Source organism: Sarcophilus harrisii, chromosome 4, assembly GCF_902635505.1.
Source record: "Sarcophilus harrisii chromosome 4, mSarHar1.11, whole genome shotgun sequence".
In the NCBI taxonomy this organism is placed as follows: Eukaryota; Metazoa; Chordata; class Mammalia; order Dasyuromorphia; family Dasyuridae; genus Sarcophilus; species Sarcophilus harrisii.
This window is the reverse complement of record NC_045429.1, coordinates 288,706,838-288,734,626: the sequence shown is the minus strand read 5'-3', so window position 1 is coordinate 288,734,626 and position 27,789 is coordinate 288,706,838. Positions and strand designations below refer to the sequence as shown.

At 44.4% G+C, this 27,789-nt stretch overlaps 4 protein-coding genes across 10 annotated transcripts; 2 read left to right on the top strand and 2 right to left on the bottom strand.

Annotated features, from left to right (window-relative positions):
* The first annotated feature begins 1 nt into the window (after window position 1).
* Window positions 2-4,464, top strand: RNF167 (ring finger protein 167). 5 transcript variants are annotated; one of them, XM_031965379.1, is made up of 11 exons: window positions 2-84; window positions 249-435; window positions 952-1,073; window positions 1,394-1,474; window positions 2,117-2,242; window positions 2,324-2,411; window positions 2,510-2,600; window positions 3,064-3,169; window positions 3,332-3,452; window positions 3,930-4,010; window positions 4,093-4,464. In XM_031965379.1, exons 3-11 carry the CDS (start codon window positions 990-992, stop codon window positions 4,350-4,352), a joined length of 1,038 nt encoding a protein of 345 aa, XP_031821239.1. In that variant the 5' UTR covers window positions 2-84; window positions 249-435; window positions 952-989; the 3' UTR covers window positions 4,353-4,464. The 5 variants fall into 5 exon arrangements, with proteins under 5 accessions (XP_031821239.1, XP_012404237.1, XP_012404236.1 ...); XM_012548783.3 differs by having other exon boundaries at window positions 25-435; window positions 4,064-4,156; XM_012548782.3 differs by having other exon boundaries at window positions 39-435.
* A 266-nt stretch (window positions 4,465-4,730) lies between these two features.
* PFN1 (profilin 1) lies at window positions 4,731-7,625 on the bottom strand. Its single transcript, XM_003768800.4, has 3 exons — window positions 7,340-7,625; window positions 5,380-5,572; window positions 4,731-5,100 (listed from the first exon to the last, which is right to left on the bottom strand). The coding sequence occupies exons 1-3, from the start codon at window positions 7,469-7,471 to the stop codon at window positions 5,003-5,005; spliced, it is 423 nt and encodes a 140-aa protein (XP_003768848.1). The 5' UTR covers window positions 7,472-7,625; the 3' UTR covers window positions 4,731-5,002.
* Window positions 7,626-8,693: 1,068 nt separating this feature from the next.
* ENO3 (enolase 3) lies at window positions 8,694-16,767 on the top strand. 3 transcript variants are annotated; one of them, XM_003768801.3, is made up of 12 exons: window positions 8,695-11,008; window positions 11,720-11,813; window positions 12,146-12,241; window positions 12,396-12,454; window positions 12,618-12,687; window positions 12,820-12,953; window positions 14,352-14,574; window positions 14,695-14,892; window positions 15,369-15,570; window positions 16,158-16,266; window positions 16,443-16,501; window positions 16,612-16,767. In XM_003768801.3, the coding sequence occupies exons 2-12, from the start codon at window positions 11,729-11,731 to the stop codon at window positions 16,679-16,681; spliced, it is 1,305 nt and encodes a 434-aa protein (XP_003768849.1). In that variant the 5' UTR covers window positions 8,695-11,008; window positions 11,720-11,728; the 3' UTR covers window positions 16,682-16,767. The 3 variants fall into 3 exon arrangements, with proteins under 3 accessions (XP_031821238.1, XP_003768849.1, XP_012404218.1); XM_012548764.2 differs by having other exon boundaries at window positions 11,703-11,813; XM_031965378.1 differs by lacking the exons at window positions 16,158-16,266; window positions 16,443-16,501; window positions 16,612-16,767 and having other exon boundaries at window positions 8,694-11,008; window positions 11,703-11,813; window positions 15,369-15,708.
* Window positions 16,768-17,591: 824 nt separating this feature from the next.
* SPAG7 (sperm associated antigen 7) lies at window positions 17,592-27,719 on the bottom strand. Its single transcript, XM_003768802.3, has 7 exons — window positions 27,592-27,719; window positions 19,681-19,748; window positions 19,364-19,452; window positions 18,845-18,929; window positions 18,627-18,716; window positions 18,356-18,512; window positions 17,592-18,152 (listed from the first exon to the last, which is right to left on the bottom strand). The coding sequence occupies exons 1-7, from the start codon at window positions 27,674-27,676 to the stop codon at window positions 18,043-18,045; spliced, it is 684 nt and encodes a 227-aa protein (XP_003768850.1). The 5' UTR covers window positions 27,677-27,719; the 3' UTR covers window positions 17,592-18,042.
* Between the last annotated feature and the right edge of the window lie 70 nt (window positions 27,720-27,789).

The window sequence follows — 27,789 nt, the reverse complement described above, 5'->3', positions numbered from 1 at the left end:
CCCGCTATCAGCCCCGCCGCCGCTTCGGTTGGAAGCTGGTACGCAGGCGCGCGAAGAGGCAGCTGGGAAGAAGATGGAGCCAGGGTAAAGAGGGACGGGGATGGAGGCGGAGCTTGGAGAATGAGGCTGGAAGTGGGGAGGGGCTTGAAGTTCTGGGAGAAAGGCGTAAACGGAGGGAGAGAAGAGGTGGAGACCTGGGGGGGCCGAAAACAAGGTGCGGACTATAGCGCATGAGCATTATTTGCAAGGAGGCGCCAGGAAATCAGAGAAAGCGGAGAAATCTCGTGAGATCAAGAAAGCCGGGGAGGGACGGTGAAGAGTCTCGCGACAACTGTCTTCAGTATTGGGAGTTTGGGAGAAATGAGAAAACCTCGCGAGATTTACATGAACCCGAGGTAGTAGCAGCGACGCCAGCAGCCCTGGAAGGGAGTAGAGGTTTGTAAACTGGGAATTCCTGGGGGTAGTGGGAGCGGAAATCTTTCCAGAAGGATTGGAAGCACTTTGCAGGAGGTTCCTTTGGACACCTAGTACTCTTCCGAATCTGTGGACATCCATCCCTGTCGCCCTTATTCCCTGCCTTAATCCGCTAGCCCACTTTTGATGACTCCTGGGTCCAAATATTGAAAACCGGAAGTCCCTTTTAAGGGCTTGGGAGGATGTCCCTCAGTTCCGGAAGTGCTCCTTGTTGCTTCTTTCCTTTACCGGAAGTTTCTCTTTTCATCTGGGTCCCCCCTTTTGCTCACAAACCACAAAACTTGAGTGAATTTAGAGGCCCTTGCTGACCCACCTGGCTCAGAACTGTCATCTCTCGTCCCCACCTTCTCTCTCCTCCCCAGTACCATGGGGAACTCGGGCTGGGTGAAAGACTAGACTAATTAGCCGGGGAAGAATATATTTTGCGGGGTGGGCCGGAGGCGCAAGGACAGAACTCCGTTCTCTTTTTGGCTACAGGACTCCGTCCTCCCCAACCTGCGGCTGCTGCTGCTACCATGCGTTCTGAGGCCTTCCCGATCCCTTTGCTAATGGTCACCGTGCTATGGGGGATCACCCCCTCTTGGGGGCTCATTCGAGCCGTGAGTCTGGGGACCTGGGCCCAGGGTGAGCTGAGCTTAGGAAAACAAGTTCCCTATATAAAATGGATCCTCAACCATTTTTTACTTAATGCGTGTTAGAATACTAGATCGGGAGCCAAAGGAACCGAATTTTCTAGGTGTTAGTATCATTGTGTATTAACACAATCCATCATTGCCCTCAAGTTTCATCTTTTGCTAAATGAATTTTAGATTAATTCCCCTTTCAGTTCTGAATTCTACTAGAATTGGGGTAGGGAGAGAAAGGGCGGGGGCAGGGTTTCAGCGGGGATAAAGGGGAGCAATGAATCTTACGTTCTCAGACCTCAGACCACAATGCCAGCATGGACTTTGCAGATCTTCCTGCCCTTTTTGGGGCTTCTCTGAGCCAAGAGGGGCTCCAGGTAAGTTGCTCATATTTGAGAAGTTTTGATCAAGGGGCAAGAAAGACTAGTTAAATAGTAAACAATGATGTAATTGAAAGAGGACATTGTTACTTTGTATCCTTGTGACATTGGGCAAATCACTTCTCTGGCTTAATGTTCCATTTGTAAAGTGAAAGGCTTAGATTAAGTAAGGAATTCTTAATTTGGGGCTCATTAATTTAAAAATATTTTGAAGGCTTTAGTTATAATTAATTGATGCTAGATTGGAGAGATTGATGGTTTCTACTTGGGAAAGGGAAGCGAGTTTATAATCAAATTGAAGATTATTTCCTAGGAGAATGAAGATAGGATTGGGATAGAGGTAGATATCTTGAGCAGAAGCTTATCTTGCACAAAGCTTGGAGTCAGGTAGTTGTGAAGTATCAATGTAAACCAATGGGAAAAGTCAGGGCTGAAAGCAGTTTACTAGGGAGGAAGATACTTGAGTGTGGAGGAATTTTACTGCAGAATTCGGTGTCATTATTCCGAAGGAACTTTTGTTTAGAACTGAGTATTTTCTAATTAAGTTGGGTATCTTGACTGCCTGGAGAAAATGGAGAGGGTTGGGATATTTGGATCTGTGTGGGTAGGAGAAGCACCTAATCTTATTCCCTCCCTCAGGGATTCCTGGTGGAGGCTCATCCTGCCAATGCCTGTAGTCCTATTAACCCTCCACCTCTTGCTCCTGCCAACGGTTCTGCCTTTATTGCCTTGCTTCGAAGATTTGACTGCAACTTTGATCTTAAGGTGGGGAATGGGAGTGGGATAGGTACAAGAAGTCTGGAGTAATTAGGTAATGATTCTTTTGACTCCCTTTCCCCCTTTTAGGTTCTAAATGCTCAAAAGGCTGGGTACAGAGCAGCTGTAGTCTACAACGTGAATTCCAATGAACTTTTGAACATGGTGTGGAATAGTGGTAAGAGTTGGGTTATCTCAGTCCTTGAAGAATGGGGGAAGGGGGTCAGAGGAGGTGGGGATGCCTGGGTCCCTGGTATGACAGTCCCATTCCCACAGAGGAAATTCAGCAGCAGATCTGGATCCCATCAGTGTTTGTGGGAGAGACAAGCTCAGAGTACCTGCGCTCCCTCTTTGTCTACGACAAAGGGTATGATGTGTCTTCCCTATCCTCAACCCTGATTCATATCTGGTGTGTTCCTTATCCCCTTTTTCTACTCTGGATCTTTTTTGTAAACTATTTTCCTTTCTACCTTATTCCCCACCCATTCCCACCTTCCACTCTTTATTCTTTTATCTCCACCAGACATACCCTAGTCGACTCATGAAGTTGTGGTGGGACGAGCATAGGATTCATGAGTTTGAGTCCTGCCTAAACTTTATGATTGTAGCAGGTCTCTTTGAACCCGTTTCCTCTTTTGCAAAATATGAATGGGCAACTTGTATTGCTTATGCTACAAGTTTATTGTGAAATTTTGCAAACTATAAAATGTTAGAGAAAAAGGAGCTTTTGCATCCGAGTTCCATTTTCTTTCCTTTTCCCGTGCCTCCAGTCCTTAAATGTTCTCTACTGCGTTGCCCTCTGATCCATCCCTTCCATTGTCCCTTCCTAGGGCCCGTGTCTTGCTGGTCCCAGACAACACCTTTCCTTTAGGCTATTATCTCATCCCCTTCACCGGGGTTGTGGGCCTGCTGGTTCTGGCCATGGGGGCTGTGCTGGTGAGTTAACTTTGGGGCAAGATGTTTTTCCAGGGATTTGGGAAAGAGGAATAAATAGCCTGGGAAGTCACACAAAGTCCATGAGGGGAAAGGAAGACTGGATTGAACTAGCCAGGACTTTTTGATGCTCCCAAGATGGGTTCATCTCCTTTTTTCTGCCAGGTAGTGTCTCTCTTCTCCCCCTGCCAGGTAGTTCGATGTATACAGCACCGGAAGCGGCTCCAAAGGAACCGATTGAGCAAAGAGCAGCTAAAACAGATTCCTACACATAACTATCAGAAAGGTAAGGCAGGATTCTGGAATATCTCTCCATATAGGTGAGGACAGAACCAAACACTGGTGCATGAGTGTCTAGAAATGAGATGAGAGGGAGGAAAGGCTTTATAGACCAGAGCAAGAGCAACAAGAACAAAAATTCTCAGGCCTAGTGTCCATATAAGGCCAGAACTGAGGCCTGGTCCTTCCTCATTTCTGGCCATCTTCCCTCTTCCAAACCATTTCCCCTTACCTCTGCTCTTTGCTGGCTTAATCCTTATTTCTTCATTTTCTGTTCTCCCACCACTCTTTCTACAGCCTACCTTTTCTGTACTGAGTTGTACTATTGACCATGAACAAATCTTTTCTCTTTCCTGGCCTCTAGCACCCATGTTTGTGTAGAAAAGTGGGGGGAAAAAGGTGATTAGAATTGGAAGGTGGCGAGGTAGTTTGAATTGGATTAAGTAGATATTGGAGAGATTCATCTCATTCTTTGTCCAATTAGGTGATGAATATGATGTCTGTGCTATCTGTTTAGAAGAATATGAGGATGGGGACAAGTTAAGGATACTACCATGTGCTCATGGTAAGAAATACTTTGCCCCCAAGGGTGTCATTATCCCATCTTCCTTCTTATAGTACCCATTTCTGTCTTGGTCTTTCCCTAGCCTATCATAGCCACTGTGTTGATCCTTGGCTCACCCAAACCCGGAAGACTTGTCCAATCTGTAAGCAGCCAGTTCATCAAGAACCTGGGGAAGAGGAAGAGCAGGAAGCAGAAGAGGATGGGGACAGTGGAAACCCAGTCTCTGAGCGGACCCCCCTCCTAGGTCCTTCTAGCATCCTTCCACCTTCATTTGGTGCTGTCTCTCCTACCCTTCCTGAAGAATCTTCTACTTCCCCATCCCCCTCAGTTGTTCTTGTCTGACCTTAATTTGCACCTTCCCTCTTAAAGGATTCCCTGAGCTAGAGCCAGGTCCTTCCCCTTCTACATCAAAAGATTTTCACTGTTGGGTTAATAAAATTGCTTTGTTTCTGGAGCAGGGTGGGGTCTTTCTTGGGTAGAAGGGATAAAAAGGAATGAAAGTCCTGTCCTTAGTTGAAATGATAAGTAGCCTTTTCATTCCTAGTGCTCCCTAGGAAGCTCCAGTCATCCAGAACAGAAAAAAAGCACCCAACCCACTTTAAGAAGTTTTATAACGAACTCCCAAGAAACTTGAGACCTTGAAGTTTTGCTTTTCCTTGGAAACCACAGGTGTCAGTGTTATTTCTGCTGGCATACTCCCTCCCTGTCATTACACACACCTTTATTAGTAGAATCTTTTATTCATATTCCAATATAAGTTTCCAGAAAAAAAAAAAAAAAAACAATTTTTTCAAAAAAAAAAAAAAAGTCTTCCCTACTACACACAGGAAGGAGGTTCAAAAGAAAGGGGGGGGGAGAGGGGCGCCTGTCTGTCCAACCTGGCCCCCCCCCCAGGCATAGTTTTGGCAGCAACAAGTGGGTGGGGAAATGGCCCAAAAAACAATGGTGAGGGAAATGGTGCAGAAGCCTTGGGAAGGGGAGGGTGGGGAGGGTCAGTATTGAGAACGTCGAAGATGGGTAGCCATTTCATAACACTTCTTGTTGATCATTCCTCCGTGAATACCTTCTTTCCCCATCAGCAGGACTAGCGCTAAGAATGAAAAGAAAAGGAAGATTTGAGTACTCCCAGGGCACCCACAACCTGTTAATGATTGTAATCAAGATATTCCATAAGCCTGTTAGTCATCAACTCTCACTCCATAACATTTTAAACACTTCTACTGGGTAGGAAAATGGGAATGATGGCTGGAATTAATTGCACCTCTATCAGAAAATGAAATTTCAGCCTAAATTTAACATATAAATTTAAAGACCTCACTTGCATCAAACATTTTGCCTTCAAGATTAAGGACTAGAAGTCACAACTTACTCTTGGCAGTCATGGTAACAGTAAGGTTGAAGGTGGGAGCACCCCCAGTGCTCTTTGTACGAAGGTCCATGGTGTATTCTCCATCTACCAGTAGCGAATCCCTGATCACAGAACATTTCTGGCCCCCGAGTGTCAGACCATTTACGAAGAAACTTGAACGGTCTTTGCCAACCAATACAGCTACTTCAGCAGGCTATCATGCAAGAAAGGAGGTACATATAAGGGTAAAGTTAAGAACCATCTGCGAGTGGCTTTCTCTCACTCTCTTCCCTCCCCATTTGCTTGTATAATTCTTCCAAAGAAGTTTGAGTCTGAACAAATTTACCATTCCTTTAAGAAACCACATGAATTACACTTCTTTGCCCCCAAGAGTTAAAAGATTGGGAGACTGCCCAAAATGGACCATGAGACTGTTAAGATGAAAAGCAGGAAAGCCAAGAATCTGTGAAAGATGAGGGATATATCAAAGCACATGGCTTTTTCTCCTCAGGAAAGCAGAAGCAGAGGAGGAGGGGCCAGAGATAGAACAAAGCTACTATGCCCTTATTTGGGCAAAGACTTAGCCAAAGCTCAGAGTGGGGGCCTTGGATTCCTGGGTCTGAGAACATTAGTTGGTGGTTGGGGACCAAATGACAACCAGTGGTGGTAGATCAACCGATCCTACAAATTCTACTCTAATCAGAAAACTTCTGTATATGTGTGCATAGTAGTAGTGCCAATCCCAGAGAGCTGGTAACTCGTACCAAAAAGAACTTCAAGCACCCTTTCTACCCTCTACAACCCCCACACCCCACCAACCCCACATCCGGCCACTGAGCTCCCGGAAATCCCCACTTCAAACTTCCGCTCCCCCTCCCCACTTCCGGCAAGGCTAAGCTGGGGAGAGAGCCCTCTGACCTTTTATGGCTTCCTATCCCACCCCATCCTCCAACCAAACTTCCCTAAATCTTCCTTGTCTGACCCCACTCCCAACATTAAAACGAAATGGTTAAAGTGGAGAGGAGAAATGAATTCCTTTACGGAAATGTATGGAGAAGGGTGCACTAGCAGTACCCCAAATAAGCAGAACCATGGGGAAATATGGGGGCCGAGGGGAAGCTTGGAAGGTGGTACTGGGAGTGGCAATGCCCTGGGAGAAGAAGGCCGGGCCCGGCCAGGAGTAGCCCCTAGACACCAAAAAGCTCCAATAGCCTAGGCTTCCACCCCCACTCCAGCCAAGGGGGCGAACAATGGTGGAACGAGTGGGGGCGCGTCCGCATGCAACCGGAAGTGGAGGGGCGCCCCTCCATCCCCTTTAAAAAAAAAAAAAGGTTAAGGGGGAAATCTTCCATCCACCCCGCCCCGCCCTGGGGGAGGCGGAAGTGTCCGATGAACCGGGCGACTGGCGCCCCTCCCCGCCCTGTGCCCCGGATGTAACGCCCTCCCTCAGAACCATGGTGGTGCTGGAATGACTACGGAGCAGGAGTCCCAGGAATTTGGGGGGAAAACGGTCGAGGGGGGAGGGCGAGTTTGCAATGCAACCTGAGAATTCATTGGCGCAAAAAGTAAAAGAAAAATGTAGAGATACTTCAAAGCCGGGCCTTCGAGAAGGGGGAAGGATGTGAAATCACTTCTGCCCCTTGTCCCGTTACCCCAGCGCCGGCGTCTTCCGCGCGGGGCCCAAGGATCCCCAACAACTAACCAAATTCACTTAAATCTTGTTAGCGCCCGGCCTGGCCGAGATTTCTCAGCCAAACGGACCCTCGGGACCCCAGTCTATCCGGCTGTTCTGCTCCCAACCCTTGCTGTGCTTTTCCCACCCCTTACCAGCACTGAAATTTTTAAAAATACAGAAAAACACCAAACAAACAAACAAAAAACCCAACCCAACCTCCAAATGCATCTCCTGTTTTCCAATGCACCCCAAAATGAACTCCCCCCCAACAGTCTCCAGGTTCGAGCTTGCCCCCTTTCTATATACCGTGATATTGGCGAAGGTTTTCCCTGGTACAGCGGCCCAGACCGAGGGCGAGTCCTTATAGCCGACTATGGCCGCATCCTGACAGGTCCCGTCCGCCATGAGGTTGTCGATGTAGGCGTTCCAACCGGCCATAGCGCTGGCGATCTGGCTCTGCTGCTACTGCGGGCAGGTGGTGGCGGAGAGCTCGGAACACGCGCTACTGTCTGGGCTCGCAGCTCCGTTCTCTCTGCTACCTTCGGCACTGCTTCCTGCTCGTCCTGCAGCTCCTCCTTCCCCTCCCCCCCTTTTTGCAAACGACTGTGGAGGCGGGGCCACCTTTTCCCCCCCTCCCCCTCCCCGCGACCAAAAACTTTGCAAACAACAATTTTTTAAAATCTCCCACCTCCCTTTTCTATTGCCAAATTTGCTGAGTGCAATAAAAGGACCTCTGAGCGGGAGCGAAGGTGGGAGTTAGGCTGTTGGGTGCATCTTTGCGAATAAATCAAACTCCGGTAGGGAATGTGGATAGTGAAAACGGAGAATACGCAAGCCTCCAGTAACGCAAATCGTAGGAATCTCTGGCATAAACCGAGTTAAATTTTTAACAATCTTTTTCTTTCCCAGCCCCCAGCTCGGAGCGCAGGGATGGTTCACTCATCCGCATGCGCTCAAAAGCCCAGGAGGAGCCGGAACTTGAGGAGGGCTGGGCGAGGCAGGCAGGGATAAGAAGGAAAAGTCTCCTCCCCGGTGGGCTGTAGAGGGGTGGGGATCATAGAAATGGGAATTGGGATCCCGACTGTGCTTGGATTTTTTTTCCCCCTTAAGCGGGGAGGAAAGTAAAAGTGCCTAGTCCCTGATCCCTTTAGTCGCTTCTCCCTCCAGCAGTCTTTTTTCTCTCAAGGCGGGAGGAAAGCAGAGGGAAGGGAAGGTTTACTAAGTACTCCTCCATAGCCCCGTTCTAGGAGTTGCACTTCTTCACTTCTCCGCCCCAGACCGTCCCCACGCCGTTCGCTAGGGAAATATCCCTCCGCTTTCGGCGGGACGGCAGCCCCACCCCCCGCGCGGGGCCTTTTCTCCCCCTTCCCCCCACCCCCCCTCTCCTGCAGCAAGGCCTGAGGCTAACTGGGACAGTTAAGACTAGAAAGCCACGGTCTGAGGGACGGGGCTGTAGACTAGAGTACAGTGAGGAATGCCGGGCAGTTTTTTTCCCTCCAAAGTTTTTGCCGGGACACGAAGCGGTTAGCCAGCTTCCGGGCCGCTGGGCACGAGGCCGACCAGGGTGGGGCTGAGGCGATCCGGGCTGCAGGGTCGGGGCGCGCTTCTCTCTTCTACACTGCCCCTCCTCCCTCTCCCCCAGTCCAGGGGCTTGGCCGCTTCTTGTTGGCTTCTTTTACTTAATTTCCAGAATCCCATAGGTCTCTGGAGTCCAGGAGGACACAGGTGTCCGTCCCCCCTGCCTGACGCCGCCCTAAATCCTGCTCCGCGTGGTGCCGGATTCTAGAGCTCGTGGCAGGCACTCATCTCCCCAGATCGCCTGACCTCTGCCTCCTTCCCCCTACCTTCCTCTTTCCCCCCTCCCCCCGCGTCTGCACTCACGGGAGGGCGAGGCAGAAAATGACCGGAGGGGTGGGGAGGAGGCCCTGATTTGGAGAGATAAGCGAAAAGGAGGGAGAGGTTTGGGCGAGATAAGCGAGGTCGGCTTTGGGTATGGATGGGAAGGGGATTGTGGGGAGAAAGGAGCCCAAGACCCAAGTGAGTCAGACCGACTATTGGGAGGCGCAGACCCGGGCTGGGAGGGTGGTGCGTCACCAAGTGTGAGTCTCCCAGGCGCCTGGGGGAAAAGCTCTCGGCTGGGAGGAGACACTAGCAACTCCCAGCCGGGCGGTTTGCTTTTTCTCCTGCAAACACACTTTACTGCTCTCCTTCCTACTAATAGAGGGAGGAAACACTGAGGAAAGCCAGGGGCAGAGTCTCGTTTAGAGAAACCAGAGGCTGAAAGCTTCAGATTTAGTAAAGTTAAGAGATTGAAGGCCTCAGAAGCAGAACGAAACAATCAGAGAGGTGCAAGGACAGAATGAGGGACTCGCGTACAAAGGACACAATTTGAAGATAAAAGGGAAAAAGAGACATGGGGATTCAAATGATGGCTCATAAGGATAGACTTGAAGATAAAGACAGAAACAAAGACCCAACGAAAGACAGATTCGAGAAAGGGAATTGAGACTAAGAGACCGGGAGACATTTACAAAGATTGATTCAGAAGTAGTCGGCACTAGGACAGATAGAACACTAATACTGGAAGCCAGAAACTTGATAAAGGGAGACCAAGAATAAAGACAGATTTGGAAATAAACAAAAGGAAACTAAGAAATAAAAATATTCAGAGACAAAAACAAACGTTGCCAAGAAATAGACGCCTAAGTATATCATAAGAAGCAGAAGGGTTGAGGAAACTGAAGTCTACGATATTTGCTCACACACTTTAAAAAATGGTAGCATCAAATCTTACATTTGGGTCTTCTGGCACAAAGCTAGAACTCTAGGATATGCCAGGATGAAAATTCAAGAAGCAGATTTGTGAGGCACAGCAAAACAAGTAAATTCCAAATTATACAGTCTTTGATTTTGAAAGGAATCTCAAAGATTATCAAAGTCCAAGTTCTCAACGTAGGGATCTCAACAGCATCATTGTCAGTAAGCCTATATTTGAACTAAACTTTGGGAGATAGAAAAAGAGATACCAGGGGAGATTCAAATGGACAGAGATACTAAGGGACAGAGAGAGAGGGAGATGGGAAGAGATTCAGGTGGAGAAAGATATTTAAAAACACTCTATAAACAAACAAACAAATACATATATGGCAAAAAAGAGATTTAATACAGAGACACAAGGACCCAGGGGCAAGATTTCAATGGAGAAACAAGGAGATAAAATAGAAATAAATAGAGAGGGAAAGAGACAGAAACTGAAGTCTACAAAGGTCTGTCTTTAAATTTGCACTGGGTGGAAAGTACAGGGCTCCTCTCCTTTGGAAAACGATCCTTGAAGATGAAGCAAGTAGCAGTTTTAAGAAATCTAAAGGGGACCTTTTGTACTCATTGATGGTAAAAATCTGTGTTCATACTGAGGTTTTGGGGCCAGACCCTCATCCCTCCCAAATTCTTCTCAAGTTTTAAATCCCACAGCTGACATTGCTATCTTATCAGGAAGTAAGTGGATGAGGCTAGCCTCCCCTCCCCCAAGACCCCTCAGCAGTCTATGCATGAAGGGGTAGAGGCTCAGGTTACCCATTTGCCCTTTCCTAAAGGTCTATCTTTAACCTTTGCTGCTGGAAATTCAACCCAGGCAATGGGTAAGAGAAAGGCTTAATACCTGCATTGGGCCCTCCCCCCTCTCCCCCTTCTCCCCCTTCAGCTGAACCCCCTTCTTGGGGGGGGGTGAAATTGGGAGAATTACTTTTGGGGGGAGGGCACAGCATCAGTGGGGGTTGGAGGAGTGTCTTGGAGACTAAGAATTTGCCTTTGGTGGGCAACTTGTTGGCTGCCAGTCACTAAGCTGGGTATGAGATAGGGGAGGGGCTAAACAGAAGGGCGGGGTCAGTAATAAATGCCAGGCTTAGGAGTGATAGCCACACACTGTCCCAGCAGCAATCGGTACCCCAAGACCTAGCCCAAGGAACTCCAGCGGTGGTGAGACTTCTCAGGCCCCATTCTAGACTGGCAGAGCAGGGGCAGGATTCTTTCCCCCATCCCCTACACTAAGTTGTAATTCATAGCCATAGGTTGGGAAGAGGCTGGAGAATAAGGAGATTGGAAGGGATGGACAGACAGCTGAATGGGGGAAGAGGCTAAAGGACACAAGGCTTTGGAGAGGATAGGACAAAGGAAAGGGAGACGGGGTAAGGTAGAGACATAGCCAGGACATGAGGATGATGGGGAGGAATGTGGGGAGTAAAGTGAGTGGAGAGGGGAAGATAGGATGAAGAGAAAGGGGAAAAAAACGAGGCTGAGAGAGAGGAAGAACTAAGGGAATTATAAATAGTATAAGGAACGTAGCAAATTAAAAGTTATGGTATTGGGAACCTGGAGGTGGGGACAAGCGTAGGGTAGCAGGATAATGGAAATAAAATAAAGGGAAAGAACCTGAGAAGATTGGAGGGAGATGAAAGAGATTGGAGGGGGCAAATTAAAAGAAAATATTTTCTAGCTTAAATTGATAGGGGGCTGGGAGTTCTGAGTAAGGAAAAGAAGCTGGACCTCTCTGCTCTATGACCTTTCTCTAGGCTATTTTTAGTATCAGCACCTGCCTTCCTGGCTTGGGGAAAGACTTAAAGGGCATGGGAGGGTTGGGAGGGTTTGATTTTTTTTTTTGGTCCTTTAAAAGCTTCTTCACTGAAAAAGTCTGCAGTCATGGCAATGCAGAAGATTTTTGCAAGAGAAATCCTAGATTCCAGGGGGAACCCCACAGTGGAGGTGGATCTACACACAGCCAAAGGTGAGGAAGCCTTCATATCTTCATATATAGCTCCAATTACAAATCTTCTTGACTTCTCCCTTTATAGCCCATCTTGAATTCTTATAATACACATATCCCTATTATTCTTGGTATAATCCAAGCCTGAACTAAACTGAGTCCCCTAATCACCCAAACCCTGGACTTCTCAGCTAACCACTTATCCTGCCCCCAGGACACAGAAATGAGGTATATTTATCCCTTTGTCCCTGTTTCTCCTTGCTTTGTTGTGGGGCACTAGGAACCTAGGGTTCTTTCCACTTGGGCTCTGAGAAGGGAGCAGTGTTAATTCATTTCTACTTCTTATTCCTCAGGCCGATTCAGAGCTGCTGTACCCAGTGGGGCCTCCACTGGGATTTATGAAGCTCTGGAGCTGAGAGATGGAGACAAAAGCAGATACCTGGGGAAAGGTCAAATATCACTCTAAAGAGAATGTATTTGTTTGGGGAGAAGTGGGAGAGTGGGCAGAATACTGTACCCAGAGTACTCCATTGTTGAATTTAAGAATCTCTAATCTAGGAAGTCAGAACCTTATTGATCCCCAACTTCTGCTTTTTTCCCTAGGAGTGCTTAAAGCTGTGGAACACATCAATAAGACTTTGGCCCCTGCTTTACTGGAGAAGGTAAGTGTCAAGAGGACTGCCAGAAATCCCTCAAATCTGTCCCTACTCATCCCTACTCCTAATACTTCCCCCTTTCTTAGCCTCATGGGTCTTTGCCTAAGGATGGCTCAACCATGGCCTTCAATCTCACTAGGTTTTTGTCTCATATTCTTCTCTCATCCAGAAATTAAGTGTTGTGGATCAAGAAAAAGTCGATAAATTCATGATTGAACTTGATGGAACAGAGAACAAATGTGAGTAAGGGGACTTTAAAGGGGGAAGGGACCACAGAGAATAACCCCATTCCCAATGGGAGAAGGGGGTTGGAAAGAAGAAAATTTTCACTCCAAGTAAAGAAGTCTCTCACATCATTGATTTCTCTACAGCTAAATTTGGGGCCAATGCCATCCTGGGTGTGTCTCTGGCTGTATGTAAGGCAGGAGCAGCAGAGAAGGGGGTTCCCCTCTACAGACACATCGCGGACCTTGCTGGGAACCCAGAACTTGTGCTACCAGTACCGGTTAGCTTTTCTTGACCCTGGGACCTGATCACATTCCTTTCAACTTGGCCTTAAGACAGTTCCTCCCACCTCCCCCCTTTTCAAGGATTAAAACTCTTCAGAAAGTCTAGAACTTAGTTCACTTCCCACAGGAACCATTTCCTAAAATATAACCTCCTTCTCTGGATTGCTTTGTAGCTCACCTCTGTCCTGTCTCCAAGGATAATCATCTTCAAAGTCTTTCCTTAAGTCTCATCCTGCTTCCTGCAGTCTTTGGTATAATCTGGATCACTCATACCTCAGTTGGAGTCTAACTTCAAATCAACAAATTTATTAAGCTCCTACTATGTCCAAGGCATTGTGCCAGGAACTCAGGATACAGAAATGCAAGGAAGCATAATCCTGTTGTCAGTGATTTTAGAGAACTCATATAAACTACAAATAGGGAATAATACAAGGTAGAATGTAATAATGGCAAAATGGCAAAAACAAAACAAAAAAACCCACCCTTCCCAGTATAGAATAGTAGCTGTGTCAATGTGTGTGTGCGTGTGTATCCACCCTTGGAAGAAGAGGTAGTACCTGAGCTAGGTACAGGAATTTCCTTCTAAGGAAATTCTAAGGATTTCCTTCCAGCTCTAAATTTATAATCCTGATTTCAATAGGCAAAAATATGGAAAGAATGTATTACAAGGTGGGGGTGGAGAGAAAACAGGAGAGGAGGATCTTTGACTGTAATACAGACTGAACAAAGGAGTTAAAAGAATGGATCATCATATGCTCAAAACTACAAGAAATATTATTTCACAGGACATTTGGTCATCACATTTTGTAATACTAATGTTAAAAAAGGCTAGGAATATGTTGAAGCTGGATGGTAGACAGCCTTAAGTGAAAGATAAGGAGTTTGTATTCTATGATATAGGATAGTGAGCCATTAAAGACTTTTAAATAGATTTTTGCTTCAGATGATTTTCAGATGATGTATAAAGGGTGCACTTACATCAAGAAAACTGCATATTATTAAACTTGAAGTTGGGGGAAAAATGGAATGGTGGATGAAGGGAGATAGGGCTGAGAGGCAAGTGAAGGTCTAAGAAAGTAGATGAACAAATAGTGGCATTAGGATAGACTTAAGATATGTGGTAAAGGTAGAACCAAGTAGAGAACTAGTTGTCTAAATTTTTTCCCATTTGTATAAAGGGACTGTTTGCTTTTTGAGAACAAGAGCCATGTTTTAAAGAGTTTCCTCCTGAATCCGTGAATTAAATTCATCTGTTAGGGAAGTCTTTTGAATCTAATGTCCAGTCTGCTCTCTATAGCTCAAGTCTATCCTCATGCTATAGTCCCTAGTCTTATCTCACTCCCTTTCTCCCACTGTGATCAGATTTGAACCTCCCTCCACTTAATTTCCCCTAGGCCTTCAATGTAATCAATGGAGGATCCCATGCTGGAAACAAGTTGGCTATGCAGGAGTTCATGATCCTGCCCGTGGGGGCTGCATCATTCCGAGAGGCAATGCGTATTGGGGCTGAAGTTTACCACCACCTAAAGGGTGTCATCAAGGCTAAGTACGGGAAAGATGCCACAAATGTAGGAGACGAGGGTGGGTTTGCCCCCAACATCTTGGAGAACAATGAAGGTCAGTCAGGAAGGGTGAAGGGTGAAGAGGGGGGAAAGAAAGAATGGGTCCATAAATGGAACGGGGGAGAAACAGGGTAGACTGGGGTACTTATTCCTTTAATTTCCCCTTTACTCTCAGCCTTGGAGTTACTGAAAACAGCCATCCAAGCAGCTGGTTACCCAGACAAGGTGGTGATTGGTATGGATGTTGCTGCCTCTGAGTTCTACCGAAATGGAAAATATGATCTTGACTTCAAATCTCCTGATGATCCTGCTCGGTACATCTCTGGGGAGAAGCTGGGGGAGCTATATAAGAGCTTCATCAAGAACTATCCTGGTGAGGGACTCAAGGACCCCATCTTCCCTTTCCCTTCATAGAACTCAGGAGCTCCATTCCTTTGCCTCTTTTCTTCCCTAATTTGTTTTCTCTCTACTGTCTTTTCTTTGATCCTAGTGGTCTCTCTTAATGCTACACCTAATAATAGTTCATGTGTCTTTAATGATTTAAGGCTTACAAAAGAGCTTTTCTTCCAATACTCATTTTCAGGTGAGAAAACTCAGGCTCATAAATCATTAAATTGAGAGTTAGAGGGGACCTCATCTAATTCAGTATTCCTTTTCTATAGAAAACTGGGGTTCCCAATACAGATCTTCTGAATTGAAACCCATTATTCTTGTCCTCCTTGTTCATGCACAGGGTTAGAGCTGTGAGTTGAACCTAGGATGTGACACAGGTCCCCTGCTTTTTCTGCTCAATCAAAACACCTCTCTCTGTTCTTTTTCTAACTCTCTTTTCCTTCATTCCCCACACAGTGGTTTCCATTGAAGACCCCTTTGATCAGGATGACTGGGCCACCTGGACTTCATTTCTTTCTGGAGTTGATATACAGATTGTAGGTGATGACCTCACTGTCACCAACCCTAAGCGCATTGCTCAGGCTGTAGAGAAGCGAGCCTGTAACTGCCTCTTACTGAAAGTCAACCAGATTGGCTCTGTCACTGAATCCATCCAGGCGTGAGTTCCCAATGGGCACACTGGAGGAAGATGGGAATCACTTTATGCTCTAGGAATTCATCCATGAATGAGTTATTCTCCCCTACATATATATTCTTAGTATTATTTCCCTTTATCAAAAAGCTTTACCAGGAAAAATCAAGGTTTAAAAAAATCCAAAAACTTTTGCTTCCTACTCTTCACCATAAGATCATCAATCATTTCCTCATTACTCTCACCCCTGTCAAAAATCTGAACTATATGTTTTATGTACCCATGACTCACTATGCATTACTTTTCTCCCCCAATCAAGGTCAATCAAGTACATATTTGTAAGTGTTTTTAAAATGATTGCTGGATGAATGAATTGGGTTCAAATCAAAGTGATCATTGGATCACAGTTTTAGAATTGCAAAGGATCTCAAACCATCTAGTCCAATTTCCTATTTTTAGAGATGAGAAAATTCATCTTTAAAACAAGGGAGATTGATTTTGCCCAAGGGTCCTCTGGATATTAGGTATCAAGAGGCAAAGTTTGAACCTAAGTCCTCTGATTCCAGAGCCAATGCTCTTTCCATTGTAATAAGGCTGAGTTCCTCTCTCCATAGTTGCAAACTGGCACAGTCTAACGGCTGGGGAGTGATGGTCAGCCATAGGTCTGGAGAAACAGAAGACACCTTCATAGCCGATCTAGTGGTGGGACTCTGTACTGGTCAGGTAGGGAGCTGCATGTCCCCTCATCTCCTTGTGGCTACCAAAGCCTGCCTATCCAAGTCTTTTGGAGGCTTTTATCCATTCTTGAATTTTTTCTTTGCCAATATGTCCCCAGTCACTGGATTATGGAACTTTTCCACATGAGTCTGTGACTTTCCTCCTATATTTCATTCCATTAGATCAAGACTGGGGCTCCCTGTCGTTCTGAGCGTCTGGCTAAATACAATCAGCTCATGAGGTACCCCAATGCTGCAGGGGGTTAGAGGGCTTAGGGCTGTGTAAGGGAAAAGTGAGATAGAAGTAGAGCAAGGAGTAGCCATTCTCACTGCTGTTTTATTCCTGCCTTAGGATTGAGGAGGCACTTGGAGACAAGGCTATCTTTGCTGGGCGGAAATTCCGTAATCCCAAGGCCAAGTAAATGGAAGAAATGTCCTTGATCAACAGAGACATTTGAGTCCATCATTATCTCCAACACTCCTTTCAATAAAGTACTTTGGACAGTAAGAATGACTAGGGTGTCATGGTTTGGGATCATAAGGTTTCCTGGTCTTAGGAAGGGGGCAGGAACAACAAGTCTCTTGACTTATTGAAAAGGAAGCAGCAGCACCAGGGAATAAAAAGACTATAAACTTGTAGGCAGCAGATTTGAGGAAGGTCATATAGACCTTCCCCTTAGCCTGTTTCCTCTTTTGTAAAATGGAGGTAAATAACATATGAACTAGCCACCTCCTGGGGCTGTTGTGAGGATCAAATAAGATGACAAATGTACAATCACTTTGTAAATCAAAGCCCTACATAAATAACAGCTACTAATAGCTGTAAATGAACACTGGGGAAAGAAGTAAAAAACAAAGGTTGGTCAGAGAGGAAATTTGGGCTGAGCTGTAGGAAGGAGACAAGATATAAAGCCATTTGGGGGAAGGGGGGAGGAGGGAAGGGAGTGGGAGAGATAAGATAAAACCCTGAGAGAAGTTACTGATCACAGAAATGAGTTGTTCCAAAAAGGGTGGAGTGGAGACATAGGTAGCTGTATATACAGCTATCAAAGGAAGATCACCTGAGCAAAACAAGCTAAGTGACTTCAAGAGGTATATAGGGTACAGCCCGAAGGTTCTAGTCCCAGCTCTTGCCACTAACTACCCATGTGATCTTGGCAAGTCTACTTTACCTCTCTGGGATCCATTTTTCTCATCGGTTAAATCAAGAGAATGTGAAGGGTTTTTTTTTAAGCTTCAAAAATTCAAATTCCAGTGTCTGACCCTCTCCCCAAAGCAAACATACTTGTTTCAGGGTCCTTGGCTTTCATTCACACTCAAGTCACTCCCAGGAAGGATTCAGATATGTGGTTTGCCCCATGCATGAAACAGCACATGGGGTCAAACGGTGTTTATTGAGCATAAAGTTACCCTTAGTCTTGAGGGAAGAGAAATGCCCCCAGGAAAAAGGAGGATAATATAGATTAAATATTCACTCTTACATTCTGTCACATCTTTTAGGGGAAATTGAAAGGAGATTCATTCAAGTACCCCATATATCCAACATTTAAAAAATCTAAAATCACTCAGACCAGATTACTGGAGGAGAGCCTCCATACTCATCTCCCCATCCTAATGGTTCCATTGGGGATAGTGGTGGTGGTCAGAAGTCAACCCCTGGCATGGTCATCAGAAGTCAAGATAAGGTAGCATTGTAGTGCCTGCAACTTCATTCATGTCCCCATTCCCCCTTTTCAAAGCCACAGGGGTGTTGTAAGGGGGAAGAGATAGAAAGACAAAGGACCTAGGAGCTGGGAGTCCCTTCCTCTCCACTCTGACGAAGGCGTTTCTTGGCACGGATCTCATTCATGGCCTCCTCAATGGAGCGTGTGTCCCTCTTATTGGCTACTGGAACTAGGAATGGGAGCAAAGGAGGAATGTGAAGGGACTAAGAATTCTCTTAGTACTCAGCTTTCTATCCTGTCACCATTGCCCTTATAAACCAAGCTATCCAGAGCCCTAATTTTCCCTTGATTCCAAATTTCTTTCCTCTTCCCCTTGTTTCTCCCTCACTTCACCCCATCTATCCCATCCACCATCGCTCCCCATCCTCTTACCACAGCCATAGGTCTTATTGGCCTGTAACATATGGGCAGCATCCTTGGCGGCCCCTTTCCCAATGAGGTGACTGTATTTGTCTTTGTAATCACTCACAGGGCTCACGACAACAGGGCCCTGTTGGGCAGCTTCTTCCTCCTGCCACTGGGCTAGCTCCTAAAGGGTAGAATGGGAGGAAGTAGATTTTGAGGTTAAAAGTCTGGTTACTAGATCCGCTATGGAGAACAGGGATTGGAGGGAGTTCACAACTGGCAGAGGGACTTATTTTACCTTAAGTCTCCGTTTCTCCTCTGCCTGCTGTGGATCCCATTCTTCCCCACGGCGGTATGAATCGAGCTCTTCATCAGAGGGTGCAAATTCCTTAGGAATAAAGGACATGATATAATCAGAATCAAAGTTCCAACTTGATCCAAATGGGCCTGTCCCCTGACCTCCTGAGAAAAGGAATGGTAGACTAGAGAAGTAGAAGAAAAGGAAGTCTTTCTCACCTTCTTAAAGATCATGACATATCGACATTCATCATCCTCCCCAAAAGAGAACGATGTCAGGCCAGCCACCTCCACAACATCATGTCTGGGTTGAGGAAGAGGGAGAATGAATGTGCATGGAAGGGCAAGAATAGCAGAGGACCTGGGAGGGTTTGTCACCCCCCTTCCCACTCCTCCCATTCCCTTGTCCCCTATAAAAGGATTCTTTTCCCCTCTGCTATTTCTTTCCATCTTTACCTTAATCTCTAATAATAATCACAATAATAATCTTACATTTATAGAGTTTTACTGTTTATAATTTATCTCACATACTTCTCATTTGATGCTCATAACTGATCATTTTACAAATGAAGAAACTGAAGTCAAACCTTAAAGGAACTTGCCCATGATCACAAAATTGACAAGCGACTTGAATCAGGCATTCTGACTCCACATCTAATTCTCTCACCATAACTGCCTCCCCAGTGTCCTGCCCCACTTCTCCACCTCCACCCCTATTCTCTCAGCCCCTTCACTCACAATATACTCCTCTCAATCTTGTTCATTGGCTGGAACTTTCTCTTGGTCTGACCACTGTCCTGGATGAAATCTGAAACCTCTTTCTCCATCTTGGGAAGAAGTGGACAAGAGAGAAGCCATAAGATGAGGGTATTCCTTTCCATTCCCATCCTACTGCACTCAAATGGAACCAACTACACTTTCAGGTCTACTACCTCTCTCCATACCCAGTGTTCTTCAAGGTTCTTTTTCTCCTAGAAAATCAACCCAACCTCCCAATTCTGAAACTTAAGGAGTTTCTCCCAAAATTTACTTTCTATCCTTCTTGCCACACGTACCCGCTTTCGAAATTCCACTTTCTGACGCTTTTCCTGCTCCTGCAATTTCTTCAAGCAAGCAGCCTGTTCTAGGAGTGAGAAAGAGGCTCTGATTAATCAATCAATGAACAACTGTTTACTAATCACCAACCACCAGGAACTGTCAGGTGCTGGGGATCCAAAGATTAAAGTTAAATAATCCCTCTCTGTAAGGAATTTTTACACGCCTCCGCGCACACACACATAGGTATATTCAAAATAGATGTAAGATGATTTGAGGGGAAAGATTTCATGTTAGATGGTGGGGCTTGAGCTGAACTATACAGTAATCTTAAATTTTGATTGTCATTTTTTTGTTTTTAAATTTAATAAATTTCCCCCGCATCCCCCTCCCAATCCCCAAACAAGATCAATCAACTTAGTAAAAAATATTTAAAAAAAAAAAAAAATAAGAGGAAGAGAGCAAAAAGTCAAAAAAAAAAAAAAAAGTCCAAGAAATACATTTTAAAAACCTGATAACAAAAATGTAACATTCTCTTTTCCTGCACTGTTCCCCAGGAAGGAGTAGGAGAGGGAAGGAGGAAGGAAGGGAGAGAGAGTGTGAATGTGAGTGTGTGAGTGTGTGAGTGAGTGAGTAGGTATGTGTGTGTGTGTGTGTGTGTGTGTGTGTGTGATATCCTAGGAGGTAGTGGGCTCCCTCGAAGGGTTTCAAGTAAAGGCTGAATAATTATTTGTTATGTTTCAAAGATTCTTGTTCAGATAAGGGACTAAATATCTCTGGCCTCTGCTGTCTTTTTTAATGCTCTGGGAATTTCTGTGCTAATCACATCAGAATCAATTATTCTGATTCTATATGTTAGGGTAGGGGTTAAGCAGAGGTCATAGATAAATTTTAGCAGTTGGATGGGGAAAAAATGTGACAGTTTTGTTTTCACTAACCTCTACCTGAAATATAGAACTTCCTTCAATTATGAATATAGGTGACAGAAATATTTCTGAGGCTTCACCAGACTGCCAAAGGGGGCTGTGACAGCAAAAAAGGTTAAGAGTTTCTGTTTTAGGGAAAGACTACCTATTTGACAAAAAGCTGATTTATTCACCACTGGGGCTATTTAATTCGTCTGATATTTATTAAGCAACTATTGTATGAAATGTTAAGATATATATGAGGAAGGCAAGACTAACAAAACCATTCTCTCCCTTCAGGACTTTAAATTTTTACTAGGGAGGATTTAACATATACAGATTTAAGTAAAGAGAAGAGTAATTTAGAAGGGAAAAGGGAAGGATGAAAAAAAATAAGGATTCTGAGAGGTCAAGAGAAGGAAAGGGTACTTTTGGCAGCTTATGCAAATGCATATGTAAGAGATGGTACAGTGCAGGCAACAGCCAGGAATGTACTCTAGTTGCATATAGTGGGTGAAAAAGCCTAATATGAAATAAGGCTCGGAGGCTGGGGATATGAACCTGTTAGATCTATAGCAATATAACAGAAAGATTGAGATCTAAGTTCAAATTCAACCTCTGTGCAATCTCAAGTGGATCTCAAGCAAGCCACTTCAGCCTTAGTTTCTTCAATTGTAAAATGAAGAGATTTGACTAAATATATCTAAGGTCTCTTCTAACTCTAATTCGCTTCAGTTTCTTTGTTTATAAAATGAATATTTTGCAGGACTTAACTGTCAAACTTTCTTAAATTTCCTCCCATGGAGGAAACTTCAGTTACCAATACTAGGATTGTCACCTTCACAGCAATTTACTCTTAAAAAGAGTTTCCTGGGACACTGAGATATTCAGTAACCTGTCCATTATCACACAGGATGAGAATGATTCGGATCTATAAAATTGGGATAATAAGAGCACTCACCTCTCTGGGTTGTTGTATAGATGAAATGAGATCATATTTGCAAAATGCTTTTAATGCCTTAAAGTGTTATATAAATGCTATTACTATTATTATTACACATAGTTCCTGTCCTCAGAAATCTCATAATCTATTTGGATTAAATTGAGAAATTTTCCCTGTTGATCTATAAGGAGTCAGCTTGGCATCTTAACTCTGAAAACAAATGTCTAAAATTATCATCATCCTTTGGGGACAAACAAGACAAAAAAAAAGAATCATTAGATTCCAAGCTCCTACTTTTTTCTTCTCTAGCATTCTAATGTGTATTTCACATGGCTTACTATTCATCCCTGCTTTTTTCAGTCTATCTTTCAATTTTCATTCTAGAAAGCAATAGAAAGAACCTGAATTCAGGAGATCTAAGTTCAAGTTCTGGCACTGCCATTAACCAGGAGCATAATCTTGGACACTCAATGAGCATTTATTAAAGGCCTATTATGTGCTAGTCTTAAATACAAATACACAGACAGAAAGAACGAAACAACCCCTCCCATATTCTATTGTTAGAGAACACATGTAGCTAGGAAGGAAAAGCAATATTAGAGGAATGAGAAATCAGAAAAGACTTCATGTAGAAAATAGTACTTTTAACTTCATTGTAAAGGATGAGCAGGGCATTATGAAGTGATAGTAAGGGGTGAATAAATACTAGAATGAGGGATGGTCAGTCCAAAACCATGGAGTACAGGAAGAGGCTGGAAAGATAGATTGGGGCCACATGATAAAGGGTTTTAAAAGCTAAACAGAGGAGCTTATATTTAATTCAAAAGAAAACAGGGAGCCATTGGAGTTTGGAGCAAGAAATAATGACAGTCTGAACTAAGGATTTAAAATCAAGAGATGCTATGAAGCTTAAAAACTACCAGGGCTAGATAATTTAGATGAAGGAAAATGAGGAATTAAACACAACATCAAGGTTATAAACTGGCATCTTAGAAATAGAGTTTGGAAGAAAAGTGATTTTGGAGGAAAGATGAGTTCTTTTTTGGAAATGTTGAGTTTGAGATGCCTTTCAGGTCATTCAATTTTAAAGTTGCAATTTCCCCCCCACTTCCAAGCCTTTGCTTCCTTCTCTATAACATGAGAAGGATGGTCTAAAGCATGAGGTCTCTTTCCATATTTTCAATTTCCTGAACTAATCAGCTCGAGGAAAACATGACTTCAGGGAAAATTTTAATATCACATGGAACAGTTAGTTCTATAAGAACAAAGTTGTAAATGGTATACCAACAATTTTTTACCATCCCATAACAGACTTCTTTGACTTTGCTGTGGGTTCAGGTTATGATATTATAGCAGAGGGTTGTTTAAAAAAAAAAAAAAAAAAGGAGGGAGGAAGAAAAGCAAATAGCTGCCAAGTTTAGGGAATAGTAATTGGGTCAGTGTGGATAGAATTAACAAGTATTTATTAAAAGCCTACTATTGTGCCAGGAACTGTGCAAGATAGAGAAGAGACTCTAATGCCTAGTTAGAGGAATCTGTATTTTATCTTAGAGGCAAGAAGAAGCTGCAGAAAATGAGCGGCATAAAATCACATCCAGACAGAAAATTACAGAGACTGATTGTGGATCGAAGCATAGTATTTTCAATTTTTTATTTGTTTCTTTATTGTGGTTATATGGAAATATGTTTTTAAAGGACAGCATATGCTTAATTTAATCTATATCAGCTTGCTATCTTGGGGAGGGAAGAAGTAAGGGAAGAAGGGAGAAAAATTGGAACACAAAGTTTTACAAAAATGAATGTTGAAAACGATCTTTCCATGTAGTCAGCAAAATAAAATATTTTTGAGAAAAAAAATAGAAAATGAGTTGGCATGGTTAAAACTATGCTTTAGAAAATCATTTTAGTAGTGGTATGAAAGCTGTACCAGGAGTCCAATTAGGAAACTATTGTAATAATCCAGATAAAAGGATAGATTCCGGATAACTTATGAAAGCAGAATCAAAAAACCTGTACAAGGGTGTTGAGGAAGAGGGAAGAATAAGAATAAACCAAAGTTATGAATCTGGAGCTGAGGTTGTAATAACAAAACTTCAAATGAGAGCAGTTAAGCCACGGGATGGATGCAAGATATCTTGTGGAGGTGGGAAATATTTGGAACCTGAAACAGAAAGAAGAGTCAAAAATGGTTATTATGAAATTTCAACTGGGTGATGACTGGGAGAATAGTGTTCTCCTTAACGGAAAAAGTGAAGCTTGAGAAAAGGTTTACGAAAAAAAATCAAATTTGGGTTGTGCTGACTTTCTCCCCTTTGTGGGGACAAGGTAAGTGTCTGAGAGTGTTAAGGTTTCTATTGCCTCTGGTGTGGGAAGAGAAAGCAAATTTGTAAGAGAAATAGAAGAGTAAAAGTTGTGCTCTGGGATGGCGACAGTCAAGATCTCAAGTCCGTTGAGAAGTGGGGGGAGCCTAGAGGGCCTTGCCGAGGTGCTGACCACGCCCAGTCCAGCACAGCCAAACAGCGTGGCTCCCCCAAGGAGTCTCCCCAGCAGCGCGGCCAGGGTAAGGCTTCTTCCAGCGCGCATTATAACCAATAAGCCTGATTTCAAGCTCCAAGCGTAAAGGAAAGCTTCCCACAAGCATTCACTAGGTAAAAACCACACTGGCTCCACACGCGGAAAAGAGAACACAAGAGAGGACAAAGTAGATCGAACAGCTGGGAATGTGCGCGCGCACACACACACGTTACTGATAGGCATCGAGGAAGGAACGTCAGCCAATAGGATCCAGAGGAGCTAAGAGCGGGGAGAACAGAGTTCAATTCAAATAGACAGATAGCAGGAGAGAGCCAATAGAATTGCTCTGTTCCTAGACAGGCAGATCCTAAAAAGGAAAAGAAGACGAGTGGGGCCCGAAAGTTCCCGAGTAGCAGCCACAAAGCAGTTTCCCTAGTCTTCGGTCTGCCTGCACGCCTCTCTCCGCTTTCTCATCCTCACGGGCCGGGGAGCCAGGCCTCTTACTTTATCGGGAAATCTTTACATTTCCCACGACCCGCTTCTCCTTTCTTCACTCTAAAACTCTCGATGTATCCTCTCACTCTTTTTTCCTTAGGCCCTTCTCTGGGCCAATTCCGGTCCCCTCCCTTCTCCGGAAGATCCCTCCATTGGTCGATCCTGTCGGCTCCAGATTTTCCACCTCTAACGCGCTGCGGGTTTCCTGCCGCCTCCCCCTCTCCCGGAGCTTTCAGCTATCTTTCCTCTCAGCCAAACTTTCAGAAAAGCTCCGACCATTCATGGCTTGTGCTTTCTCTGCCCTCACTCAATCTTTTCGGCTGGCGTTTGACCTCATCACTCAAACTGCTCTCAGTTGATAAATTTTATGACGTTTTCTCATTCCTCATCCTTCTTGACCTCGGCTGCATTAATGTTAAGGACGTACGCCCAGAAGCACACTTGCCCCATCAAGTACCGTAAGGTCTTGTGGTCAGGGGGCTTGGTTCAAATTTCACTTTCAGATGTAGAAAGTATTCTACCTCTATTACCCTGGGCAAGTATTCAAACGTTACTTAGCTATAAAATGAAGAGTCTGGATTCTGGATCCTCTAAAGTTCTTTCCATTTCTAAAATCTATGACCTGTGTAACTTTCAATTCTCATGGGTTTAATTATCATTTCTGCAGATATTTTATAGCTCTATATATCCAGCCCCTGTCTCTACCCTGACCTTTTCCATATGACCAACTTTTGTCTATTGGGCATTGAATACACGATGTTCTGGAGAAATTTCAAACTTAACATGTTCAAAACATGACTTAAGATCTTTTCCCACCCCCATTCTTCCAAACTTCACTGTTTCTGGGGAGGAATGACTGATTCAATATTTCTCGTTTCATTCTTGACACCTTACTTTGCCTCATACAATATATCCAATCCATTTCCAAATTTTGCTATTTCTACCTCCACAACTTCTTTTGAATCCAAAACCTTTCTATTCACATACTGTCTCAACAACCTTCTAATTAAACTCCTTGCCTCATCTTTTCCTACTCCACACAGCTGCCGTGGTGATTTTCCTTAAACCCAGATTGGATGATTTTACTTTCCTGCTCTAGTGGTTCCCTGGAATAAAATAAGTTCGTTTTAGCTTTTAAAGTCTTAGCCCCAATCTTTCTTTCTAGTTTCATTGTATTTTATTCCTATTTTTCTAGACAGGAAATAAGAATTGATTAGGGTCCTATTGTGTCTGTTCTAAATGCTGAAAATACAAAAAAAAAAAAAAAAAAAAAAAAAAAAAGAGAGGCAGTCCCTTCAACAAGGAACTCATAATCTAATGAGGAAGACATACAAAAAGTTATGTAAAAACATATAGGATAAATAGAAAATAAGAAAGGCAAGGTACCAGAATTAAGAGGGGTTGGGAAAGGCTGCCTGTAGAAGATGGGATTTTAGTTGGAAATTAAAGGAAGTCTGGGAAACTTTCAGGCAGAAATGAGGAAAAAAAGCATTCGAGGGATGAGAGACAGCCAGAAAAAATGCTCAAACTGACAAATGGAATGTATTGAAAATACATGGTGGGCTATAAGGTATAAGAAGACTGGGGGCAAGAGTTGGTTATAAAGGATTTTTGATCATTATACAGTGGGTTTTGTGTTTGATCAAATCGACAGGGAGCTTCTAGAGTATATTGAGTAGGAGGGTGACATGATTGGACTCGCAGTTTAGGAAAATCATTTTGGAGGCTGAACGATGGACAGATTGACATTGGGAGAGACTTAGAGGCGAGAAACCCACAGCGGGTTATTGCAATAGTACAGAGGTGAGGTGATGAGGGCCTGCACGAGTGTGGTGGCAGGAAAAGGGGCATATTTAACAGATGTTGCGAAGGTAAAATGGATGGTCCTTGGGCAACAGATTGGACTAGGGAGGCGGGGAGAGACGGACAGCAGAGACAGTGAGGAATTGAGTATGGCACCCATATCGTTAACCTGAGAAATTGGGAAGATGTAGTGCCCTAGGCAGTAATAAATGTGGAGGAGGGAAGGGTTTGGGGAAAGGATTATCTCTCTAATCTAGTTAGACTGGCCTCTCAGTTCCTCAAGAATAGTGTATAGACTTATGCCTGGAGCGAACTCCCTTCTTACCTCAGTGTCACAAAATTGCTTTCTTTCAGGAAATCAACTACCACTGTATATGACTGACTGTTCCCGATCCTCTCAACTGCTAATGGCAGTCCCTCTGGAACAACTTTGCATTTGAGAATGGGGACAAATCTATGATTTCTATGCTAGGGAACTGCCAGATGAGGATACTCCTTTTACCTACATAATCGGAACTTTCACTGAAAGTAATAGCATGTATTCTGAGGTTTGCAAGACCACTGTGCTGTGCATATTTGATCCTCAAGTCGGTGATGTGGATGGTATTAATATATCCTTTTACAGAAAGAAACAGGTTAAGGACTTGGTCGCCTTGGGCACTAAGTCCCTCGCTCAGGGCCACACTTCCACTCATACTTCCTTTAATGGAGTAGGCTCCCTACCCCTTATATTACGTATGTATTTACATATGCTCTTTAGCAACCTCCGCTTTAGAATGGAAGTTACTAGAAGGTAGGTTTCTTTCTTTCCAGGTCTTTGTATTTCCAGATCCCAGCACAATAACGAGACCTTGGGGGCGTTCAATGAAAAGTGGATTGATTGACTGACTGAGGCAAAGAACGGAAGAATGGGTCCATCCACCAATTGGAGCACAGGATAGAGAGAAAGAGGACGGGTGTGGCTTGGTTCACGGCTAACCAATCGATGCTCGCTATTTGGGAAAGGGGAGAGAGACAAGCGGGTGTTTCTACTAATAGGAATAAAGGACTGCGAAGGGGAAGGATAAGAAAAAAGAGCTGGGCCTAGAAACAAGCATGGGACCAATTGCCGTCTCCCTATCGCTGACTGACAGAGCTGGTGTCCAATGGAGTTTTCAAGGGGACGCCGATGGGCCCAACAGGGGGGTCTTTAGAGTTAAGGGGGCGCCAGGCCGAGAGCAAGGATTGAACTCCCGTAAACCAGAAGCAGGGTGCGTACTGGGGCTTCTTACCTCGGGCCTTGCGGCGAGTCTCCTGGTCACCGACGCTGGGCGGCTTCTCCATCGAGCTCAGGATAGAGCCCAGTAGGTCCGCCATCTTGGAAGAGACTAAGTGGGGGCGGCACTGCCGCCTTAAAGGGAATGACGAAACGCCTTTAAGACAATAAACTGCCGGAGGCGGAAAATCATTCCTCTCCCCACCCCCACCCC